Source organism: Dipodomys merriami, unplaced genomic scaffold (genome assembly GCF_024711535.1).
Source record: "Dipodomys merriami isolate MVZ:Mamm:240054 unplaced genomic scaffold, mDipMer1.0.p SCAF_21, whole genome shotgun sequence".
Classification (NCBI taxonomy): Eukaryota; Metazoa; Chordata; class Mammalia; order Rodentia; family Heteromyidae; genus Dipodomys; species Dipodomys merriami.
Window position 1 is genome coordinate 30,492,589 of NW_027203493.1, and position 10,679 is coordinate 30,503,267.

A 10,679-nucleotide genomic window follows, 5' to 3' on the forward strand; every position below is an offset into this window, starting at 1 on the left:
GAGTAACCACAGAACTTACCACTGGGTAAAGAAGTGAGTGAGGGCCAACCACAGAGGGTACAAGTGAGAGCAGTGAACACAGGCTGGAGGATCAGGAAATTGTAGATCTTCATGGGGTGGGAGGACACTGGGAAGATCTCATGTGGTGGCCAGACAGCAGAGTGTGTAAGATCCAGATGAACAGTGAGTGACAGACAAGACCAGCTACATACAAGAGAGTAAGCACCCAAGACAAGGACAGGGCCAGATCATCACCTCGTCGTGGAGGTCAAGAAATGGAGTGACGAGGTGGCAGAATGATCAGGACACAGGTGGTGAAGCTGTCAAGAATTATGGTGGGCAATGTCAGAGAGAGCAATAGTGAGTCCGGTGCTAACATCCTTAAGGAAGGAGTAGGGTATTCATGGGTAATACAGTCAGATGACACAAGATTTTTTTTCAACTGTACAGTATTCAAACTACAGTGAAGATAACACCCATCTGCTTACCAGTGTCATTACAATGTCTCATGCCACCAATCAATTTAAAACAATACTCTTGAGCTCTTTAAAACCAATCTTTCATGTCTTCTGGTGAACTATAACATTGGTTCTTAATGGCAAGTGCTAGCCAAACATTGCCATATTTGCCAAGTACAAAGAACTCTGCTTGTAGTTGCAAATTCATCAGCAAATCACTCCATTGTATTATTTAACCTCCAACCACAGCATTAGCTGATAGTCCACAGCATTGGACGGAGAGTCAGTGCTAGGACTCCTCAGGGGAACGCTTTTGTCATATTCTTGTCATTTACTTAGGATGCCAATGTCATTTACTTAGAAATTCTGGGGAACCAAGGGCCAGAGTCATAGAGAAGCTCATGTATATAGAGGTTTGCCCTCTGTTTTATTTTTTTTATGTTAATTTTTTTTCATCTACACAGGCAACAGCCTCAGATTCCAATCACCACAGGAACAGGTGTTGTGTATCCTGGTGCTATTACTATGGCAACGACCACACCGTCACCTCAGATGACATCTGACTGCTCTAGCACCTCGGCCAGCCCAGAGCCCAGTCTCCCTGTCATCCAGAGTGCGTATGCTATGAAGACAGACGGAGGAAGCTTAGCTGGGAATGAAATGATGAACGGAGAGGATGAGATGGAAATGTATGATGACTATGAAGACGATCCCAAATCAGACTATAGCAGTGAAAACGAAGCCCCGGAGGCTGTCAGTGCCAACTGAGGAGTTGTTGTTTGCTGAATTAAAAAAAAATACTCTGACATTTCACCCCCCCTTCCCCCCTACAAAAAAGTTCTTAAAGAGCCCGCATGCATTTGTGGCTCCACAATTACATCAGCAGAATGGTCTTAATTGTTTCGTAAAGTGTGAGACAGATTAAGTTTTCCCTGATTTTTCATGAACTTGAGTTTTTTGTCGTTATTGTTATTGTTGTTGTTGTTGTTTTTTAATTTAGGTGAAGACATATTAAATATGAGACACCAGGACTTGAAAACTTATCTCAACCCATAGCTGTCTTATAAGTCTTATATTTTTGTCTTACATTTTTTTTTTCCTTTTGGATGTTGATAAAGGTTTAAGTTACTGTTTTAGATGGGGTTAAACATTCTCACTCAGGTATGCTGTGCCGGCCTACAGGTTGTGAATGTGTTTTTATTCTGAATTACTTTAGAAAACAACAAGATTTTGTATTGTGAAACAGGACAAGCCCACAGCGCGTGCAGCTGCATGTAGAGCATATTCAAAAGGCCTCGGAATTCCATTTTTTTTTCCACATGTAGAGTTAAACCTTGAATGTGCCAAACCTTTTCATAACTTTTGAATCTTAATATTTTAAAAGTCTTAAACGAGACACTGCAAAGTCTTAGACAATCTTTGGCATCTTAAAATAAAATAGCAAACCACACCTTCTTTTTATTATTTTATTTTATTTTTCCAGAAAATGGTAAAGTACTCAGGAATCTGGAGACAAGATGTAAAGAATGCATGAGGTTGCCACAGTGCACGTATCCAATCGTGTTTGCCTCTTTTGTGCCATCAGTGCAGGGCGTGGAATGACACACACCAGACACCAATATGGAGGTCTTCTCGGCCCGAGGCCACCTCTCACTACATCCATTTTCCCCTTTGCCTTTAACCCTGACATTCAAGCTTTGACACATTTTCTCTTAAATAATTTATTCATTCCAGAATGTCATGGGTCTACTTACTATTTATTTAAAAATTATTGGTGGCATTAATTTAATAATTTTTAACCCTCCTTCCCTGAAGAACTTTCAGCCCTTTTTTTTTTGTTTACCTCCCTCTCCTGCTAGATACAAGAGGTGAATGTCCCCAGAACATCTGGAAACATTTCGAAAACAAGATGCTATCAAATACCTGCATTGTTGCTTTGAATGATGAGAGTACATCTGGTTTCAGGCTGTGTGTTGGAGTGAAGGGGTACAGTCTCACACTTAAATATGTATGCCCTCAAGGGTCACTATGACCTCTAATCTATTAGCAGAGTTCTCCCCCAGTTCACTTTGCAGAAAGTGATGGGTTGTGCATCAGTGGCACTTCCCCTGAATTCCACTCAGCAGAGAGGGTCAATAGTGGTACCTGCTAAGTAGGAGAGTCTTGTAGCTCACCTGAAGCCCAACGCTCCTGGGCCCTGTGGGCAGGCTACAGAGGAGCTGTCGTGGGATGGCACCTTTACACAGTTGCTTTTCCAAGCTGGCACATCTGGAGTGGATCTTTGCAAAATTGCTAGGATGTAAGAAGCCATATGACAGCCTCAAAACAAAGATAAGAGGCAGATAGTCATGAACCAGAGAATGAAAGAAAACTATAAGGAAGGAGAAGGGGGAAATACATTCCCTATATGGTATGTTCCTACTGCTAACTCTGGGGAATGGACAGTGTGCGAGGCAGCAGACACGTTCCTCTGTCTGATCCTTTTCTGAATGGGGGACCTGATCGCATGTGAACAAAATGAACTGCACTTGTCATTCAAGGCATGCTCTGGAGCATGCGACTTGGGCTGGGAGGCTGCAAGGGTCCACTCCTCTTGTCCTAAATGCAGGGAGCTCAGCTCTGCCACACTGACCTTCCTGAACCTTCTTGATTGCCTGTAGGAGAGCCTCACCATGCAGAATGGGTCCGTGGGAGGGTGTCAGTGAAGGGGACAGTTTGCCAAATAGAGGATAACCCAGAAGCTCATCGCCAGGACATAGGAACAGCCCCATCAGAGTTCTTGAGCCATTTTGTCACTTGGAAGAAAATTGTATACCTTCATATTTATTTAAAGAGTGCTCCAGGCCATACCTAATAGCAATAAATAGGTCTAGCCAAGATCTGGCTCTGTTATTAGCTGGGAGTGCGCTCAATGAGCTGTTAAGGTACTGATAGGAATGTTTTGTTCTTAATATTGTTTGGGGATTGGAGTTTTGTTGTTGTACATTTATTTCAAATGAGGAGGAGACCATTTTTCTTTAAAAAATGAGTATTTATTATGTCTTACTGATTTCTTTGATTATATACCTCTCCTCCTTAGTTCATTCTCATGTTTTTGTTTTTGTTTTCTCTTTCTCTTCGGTTTCTTTGGCTTTTGCTGTCACTCCATTTTTTTTTTACCGTGTTGCATTAGTAGAGCTCTGTATGGCTAGCATTGTATTGTATATAATTAATTTTGCACAAAGGCAAACATTTAGCATAGTAGGTTAATTTTGTTTGTTTTTATGACCATGCCAAAATAATATTCTGGGCTGGTGGAGAACAAAGGACTGTTCTTTAGGACTGAAACTTGATTTTGCTTGTAGTAAGAAGAAGAAAAAAAAAACAAAAAACACACACACTCACAGATGTTGTTTCGTAAGTGTTATAAGCACTGGATATAAATGGTATTTTTTATCACTTCTGACTAATGTGAAACTGTTGTACGAAAACTACACGAACAAAAGTCATCTGTTTCGACTCGTGTGGGCTTGCCTCACAGTTGCCGGATTTGAGTCATTTTTATGTCTTGTTATTTCATTTATTTATGCAAAATACATGTGTGTATGAACACTTTGTTTTAGCTCCAGCTCTGCCTCAGTACAGGGGTTCAGTAACTTTTAGCTATGTCCTTCAAAATGAAAAGCTATTCAGGACTGATCTGATTGTAAACGCCCCTTTCATTGGCTCAGACAGACAGTAAGGCTGTATCTGAATCTAAATTTTGTGCATACACAGCTTATTCTATTTATTAGCCAAGTTTGGCTCTAAATATCCATGGGAAAGAAGAATGACAATCATAGGGATTACTTCATTTTATTTCAGTGGGGCTTAAACAAAGTTCTTATGACTTTACCATCTCATTTTAGATTTTTTTCTAATTGTGTAAATATAACATAGAAATAGAATTTATTTTTGGTTCATGAATTCTTGGTGAGAAATAAGTTATATGTTTCCTTTTTCTTGTTCTCTGTCCGTATGTGTTGGACTATGCTAAAGGCTGATGTATTTCTGTGCCTTCTAGGCGCAGGGACTCAACTCCCATGAGGGCAGGTAGCGGGCAGCCTGCAGCCCAGGTAGCACAGCCCCTCCCTTGGCTTCTTTGGCAGTTGGGAAACCCAGGTCCACAGACTCTTCCCTTGCTTTCTTAGATTGATGAATTGCACGTTCTCCATTTCCAGTGTGGCTAGGAGAGAGTCGATTTGCTTGGTGAACCCACAGAAACCTGTGTTGTGTGATCATTTCATGGCAAGAAGCATGAGTTACCCATTTTAAAGCTAAAAATCTGTGTCTCTGACTGGCTATGATCAAAAACCCTGCCAAGCCAGTCAAAGAAGGTTAAGAAACTTTATTCAGTGTTTCCTGTTCCATAGTATCTTCAAATCAAAGGTCAAGAACTTACACATTAGGGTCTTCTTTGTCATCGGGAATAAGGACACTGGTAGACAATCCTCTCCTTAGAAAAAATGGGCCATATGGAAAAAGAAGGAAGGAAAGGAAAGAAGGAAGGAAGGAAGGAAGGGAAGGAGGGAGGGAAAGGAAAGGTTCATCTGCGGACATGAGCAACCAGGTCAGCAATTTCTTTACTTCACAGAAGCTTTGTTGTTGTTCCCAGTAGCTGGCTCAACCTTTCAGGAGCGCATCATCATTTTGCTCTATTTGGTATTTGATACCCTCTAGCCTTGTCCTCAAGCCTGATTTGATTTGCCAGGGTCCTAACATGGACTCCAAGGCCAATGTCTAAATTCAGGTGTGGGACTCACTGTGCTATTGAGCTTGTAAAATTCTGGCCTCCCCTGGACATGAACCCCCACAGGGGCCGGGAGTGTTTGAAAGGGTGTGATGACTCTCAGGCTGAAATTAAAGGCTAAGTTCTTTGCCTTAGGAAGCTAGGTGGTTCCTTTGGTTTTCACCCTCCTGAGCCAGGAGTTTCAGGCACTAGCTGAAAGCTTGGATTGTCTCCGGCCCCTTAATGGCAAGGTGGCCTGGTCCCTTGAACACCACAGCGGAGGCAGCTGCTCTCAACTCATTCGTTTTGCAAAGAGTTGATTTCCACCAACTCCTTAGGGAAAGGGGGAAAAAAGAATCACTTCATAGTTTTCAAACCTACAAGAAGTCCTGTACCAAGTGCCAACAATTGCAAAGAAAGGCAGCTAGAGGAATGTATTTAAATGACTGGGTCTTCCTTTTTTAATGAGCAAGTGACAGAAATGGTGGCTGTGGCCTTGCCTAATGTTGTACACATTGGTCCAAGGATTGAGTTGGCACTTGAGCTCACTTCTCAAAGTATAATAATATCATATGACCTCACTTGTCCTTTTACAAAAGCACTTGCATCATTTCCTTAAGCCATCTGTCCCCTGACGTGTTTTCTCCCTTAATAAACAGCTCTGTTATTCCTGCCAATCACGTTCTGTTTCTGATGCCATATACTACCCTGTGCTAATATTGATATGCAAACACATTTCCCTCTCACCCCCAGCCCATGGTTTACCTTGCAGAAGCTCATGAACAAGTACTGGGAAAGCCAGCACCTTTAGGGCAGAGTGAGGGGGTGGGTGAGCTAGGGGCTAAAGGTCTGGCTTCTGCAGGGGGCTTGCCTAATGGATGTGGGTGGCAACAGGAACACTTGAAAGCAATTTGGTGACATTTCTGGCTCACAGTTTCGTATTCCTGAAGAACCACAAGCAGATATTGAGGCCTCAGTGCTGGTCCTCTTGGAGTATGGGGAATGTGCAAATATTTAACTGTCTAGTGTGCCGCACATTGCAGTCTGCTCATGTGCATTCTCCGTTTGTCTTCCTTTGTCATATGTGTTTTTGCTTTTTTTTTTGAAACTGCAGTCTTTATTGTATCCTTCTCCAGCTTGTTGCAAATTAGAATGCTTAGCATTTATGTTCATTCATTATTGTATTTGCCATGTAAAATTTTTTATTACCTTAGACAAGCTTATAAGCTGTTACTACATAACTTATCTTACTGTAACTCTTTTATTTCCCCACATTGTAATTGTTTGTAATGTATATTGTGAGATTGTATTCTATGTTAATTTAATCAGCACAATTCACTGACATGCTGGACTGACATGCTGGCTGCTGTTTCAAAGTGTAAAGTTTGTGTAGGGCTGTTGGGACAACCGCAACGCTGTTGTCAAGGTACTGTGCTCTGGTTTCTATGGCAACACTGTGGGTGTGACCCTTGAGATTCTGGGGACATTTAATACACCCTTGAGCAAAATTTAACTGCAGATTTTCTTTGTAGAAATTCTATGTATCATGCAGGTACCTACTTGGCCCATGGCTGGTAACTATTTGGGCAATTAGAAAACAAAAAAGCAAAAACAAAAAAAACAAAAAAAAAACAAAAAAAAAACCTAGTGTCTATTGCTGCTTTGAATATGTTTGAAAGTCTGAAAATGTAAATAGTTTATCAAAAAAAATCTTGTACAGTCCAGTGTAAAGTTTTTAAATGACCTTAAGGGTTGCTATCACATCTTTCTCACACTCTCCTCTTGATAATGAGAAAAAAAAAAAAAAAGAAAAGTTTGCTAAGGATTTAAAGAAATGGGAGGGGAGGGGAGAAGTTCTTCAAGTGTAAAGGAATGGATCGTTACTCTTAGCTATGTTGCATACACAAACCTCTTGGATTTTGTTGTGCAGTATTGACGTGAGATAAAACTCAACATTGAATAATCTTTCAGTGGTACTTTTCCAAGTCTTCCCCTCCTCTGCCTCATGAATAAGGGAAAAGACAACGTTGAAAGACACACTGTCTTTATCTATCCTGGTGTATGTTGGCACCTTAGCTACTTTTTTTTTCCTTTTTTGCACAAGGTGCTTTCCTGATATGTTAGACATGCCATCCTTGGGTGATAATGTATATGCCATGCTGTGGCTCAGGCCCGCAGGGGAGTGTCTATAAGAACTGCCTATTTATGCTCATTTACCTCAAGACTGTCCTCTATCCTAATCTAGTTGTCATCACTCCATCTTTTGTACTGCTGTTGACACTTACCAATTAAAGATAAATTTTGTTTTATGACCTCTGTGTTCATTCTGGTCTGTGCCTCACACAAATGGTTACCCCATGGAGTTCGGCAAACCCTGGCTGCTGCGGCCTACCAGAGCCCTCAGAAAGTGCTGTCCTCGCCAGGCCCGGACGGGAAGGCTGGGCAGTCTTCAGCCTGAGGAAGACTTGCTGCCTTTTCCTGGAGGGGCCACGCACGACAGCAGCAGGAATTGCCTGTGGGTTTAGAGGGATGAAAAAGACCACTAGGTCCGAGATGGAATTTTGTCAAGAGACCACGTGAGAGATGTCCCTGCCTGTTGGCCTGACTCCCTGAGTGTGAATGTCCCGCTGAGCTGGGCGCGACAGGAGCTCCAGGTCCAGCCTGTCACTCCTAGCCTGGCAGCTGGCAGCAGCAGGCTCAGCACTCAGCCTGGCCTATGATGGTCTCATCTCTTCCAGCAAGGAGGAACACCAAAGAGAAGGAGCTTCATCCCCGCCTCCCAATCAGATCCGCTCCAAAGGTGTTTGCAAAGTGATTTCTGTGGCATAGAGAGTCTGACAGAGGTTGGTAGTGGGTTCCAGTGAGCAGGGCCTTTAAAATGGACCTGTCAAGCCAGCTGTACCAGTACTGGGATTCCCAGGGTGAGTAACCCACACCAGCAGGGTGGACTGAAATGGTCTCCATAGCAAGGAGAGCCTCAGTGGCTGCTGCTTTCGTGTGTGTTCTATTTTAAAAGCCTCCGAGAAAACGTGGACCTTTTATATCAGGCATCCTGTGACCTCTCACAGTAACTGCGCTAGAAATCCCTACTGCTCAGGGAATACTGGGGGCAATGAGATGAAGGGCCTGAGTCAGACCTGCAGCAGCAGCAGCAGCAGCAGGGTAACAAGTAGAGCATGTACATACAGCCGCCTCCACTGCCCACTGCCCTGAGCCAGCAGGGAGCTTGGTTGGTGTCATGGACTGAGCCAGGTGTAGAGCATGCCTACCTTTGTAGAGTTCGAAGATACTAATCTGGACAATACTCTTCATTGAAACTTTTCTATATTGGGAGAGCCATTCCAAGTCAGTGCAACAGGGACAAGGGCAGCAACAATCTAAGCGTTTAGGACTCTCGCTGGGCTGCCGGTCTCCCTCCATCCAGTGCTGCTGCTCAAGCTTCCTCTAGGCATGCTGGTCAGAGCTTGGGAAGGACAGATTGAAATGAGGAAGCTTTGTAGAAGTTTGCTCAGTCCTTTCTAGACACCCGCCGCTCTGCTCAGAGATGAGGACTCCTCCTAGGAGGCCCCATCCACAGGTTTCTGCTCTGGAAAAGTAAGGAACACAGCTGCCGGTGGGGAGAGCAAGCACGGGGATCCCACCAGGCTGCCCTGGGAGCAGCTGTTCACTCATTATCGTCTTCCTTCCTTCCTGGTGAAAGAAACGTGGTCTAGGCAACACCCTTTACTTGAGCCTTGCTTGCCGAAATGTGATTCACAAGACAGCAGGGCCAGCCTCCTCTGAGACCCCCCCCCAAAAAAAAGACTGCATGGATATTACTTTCAGAAGTGTTCAATCCAGTCGAGTCCAGTATGCATACACTGGACACTAGACAGAGTGAGTCACCCAGGGAATTTGCGATCGAATTGGACTAATATTTACTTCTATAGAAGACTAAAAAAACCCGCACTAATCAGCAAAAAAACAACAAAAAGTCTACCCTCAATACACTATCTGTATTGATATTTCTGTCAACGTTACTGCCATCGATACAGCAGAAGATGTTTTAAAAATAGTAATAATTAGAACTAGGAGCCATAAAACATATAAATGTAATTTAGCATTTCAAGGCTCAGAACACAGTAGTTTCATTCTCTAACAGTCCCTAAGATGGCTTGTATCATCAACTAAACCTGAAAAGTTACATTGAGGAAAATGGTGTCAATTGTCATCCTTAATATGATGTATCAAGTTTCTGATTTTAAATCACAAACAGCTAATAAATATTTCCATGCCCATACTAGGTCTACAGAAACAAGAGCAATGCCAGGTGCCACTGGCTCACACCTGTGGCTCATGCCTGTAATCCTAGCTACTCAGGAGGCTGAGATCTGAGGATCATGGTTCAAAGCCAGCCCATGCAGGAGAGTCTGTTAGACTCTTTTTTTTTTTTTTTGTCAGTCATGGGGCTTGAACTCTGGGCTTAGACGCTGACCTTGTGTCCTACAGCTCAAGGCAAGCTCTCTACCACTTGAGCCACAGTGCCACTTCTGGTTTTCTAGTGGTTTATAAGAGTCTCACGGACTTTCCTGCTTGGGCTGGCTTTAAACCATGATCCTCAGATCTCAGCCTCCTGAGTAGTTAGGATTACAGGCATGAGCCACCAACGCCTGGCTTCCATGAAACCTTATCTCCAATTAACCACCAAAAATGGTAGAGCGCTTGCCTTGACCTGAAGAGCTGAGGGACAGCACCCAGGCCCAGAGTTCAAGCCCCATGGCTGACAAAAGAAAAAGAAACTAATGCAATAATGAGTATATTCTTTTAGTTGAATTTTATTTTTATTTCTATTTGAAAGTGATATATCAATTTAAATGCAAACGGTATTTCCATTCTAAATTATTTCATGCAAAGGGTGAGATTCTTTCTGTAAAATTCCAGCTATAGAGTTGCGATACACACTGAGAAATGAAAGCAGCACTGACATCACTAAGGAACAACACAGGCAGGTAACAAAGTTTAGGCCACAAAACCAGAAGGGATCATGACCACGGAGCAGTGAAGATCATCATGCACAGAGAAGCCACTGGCTCTCACTGGAGTTAGAATATGTTTCATTACAAAAATGAATATGACCGTCAAAATACGAATAAAAACTATTCCTTATGAAGGCCCTTAACTGCATTTCCTTTTAAAGAAATTAACCCACCTAGAAAAAGGTATGTTGCTTTGCATATGAAAATAACAGCTGCTAAATGTCTCGGTGTAAGTCACTGGAGAAGGTAGAAGTGAATTCTAGAGCAGTCATCTTTCCATAGGCCCAGGTGCTTTTGTGGCTCCAGCTACAGAGGTACCTGGAACTCTACATAGGGGCGAGGAAGGCAGGGAGTCAGTGTGTTGGGTGTGTCAGCCAAGCACACCTGCCCTGGACAACTATCTGTCACACAAGACACACTAAAGGATGAATGCTGCAGCTATAAATACAGTACACAGGC

The 10,679-nt window shown here is 43.0% G+C and overlaps 1 protein-coding gene across 29 annotated transcripts in view; it reads left to right on the forward strand.

Annotated features, from left to right (window-relative positions):
• Nucleotides 1-7,517, forward strand: part of Sox6 (SRY-box transcription factor 6) — a 605,718-nt gene extending 598,201 nt beyond the window's left edge. For all 29 annotated transcript variants that reach the window (XM_070032825.1, XM_070032840.1, XM_070032826.1 and 26 more), the window contains one exon: nt 923-7,517. In XM_070032825.1, coding sequence (XP_069888926.1) covers nt 923-1,226 — 304 coding nt within the window. In that variant the 3' untranslated portion in view covers nt 1,227-7,517. The remainder of the gene's footprint in view (nt 1-922) is intronic.
• The last annotated feature ends 3,162 nt before the right edge of the window (nt 7,518-10,679 follow it).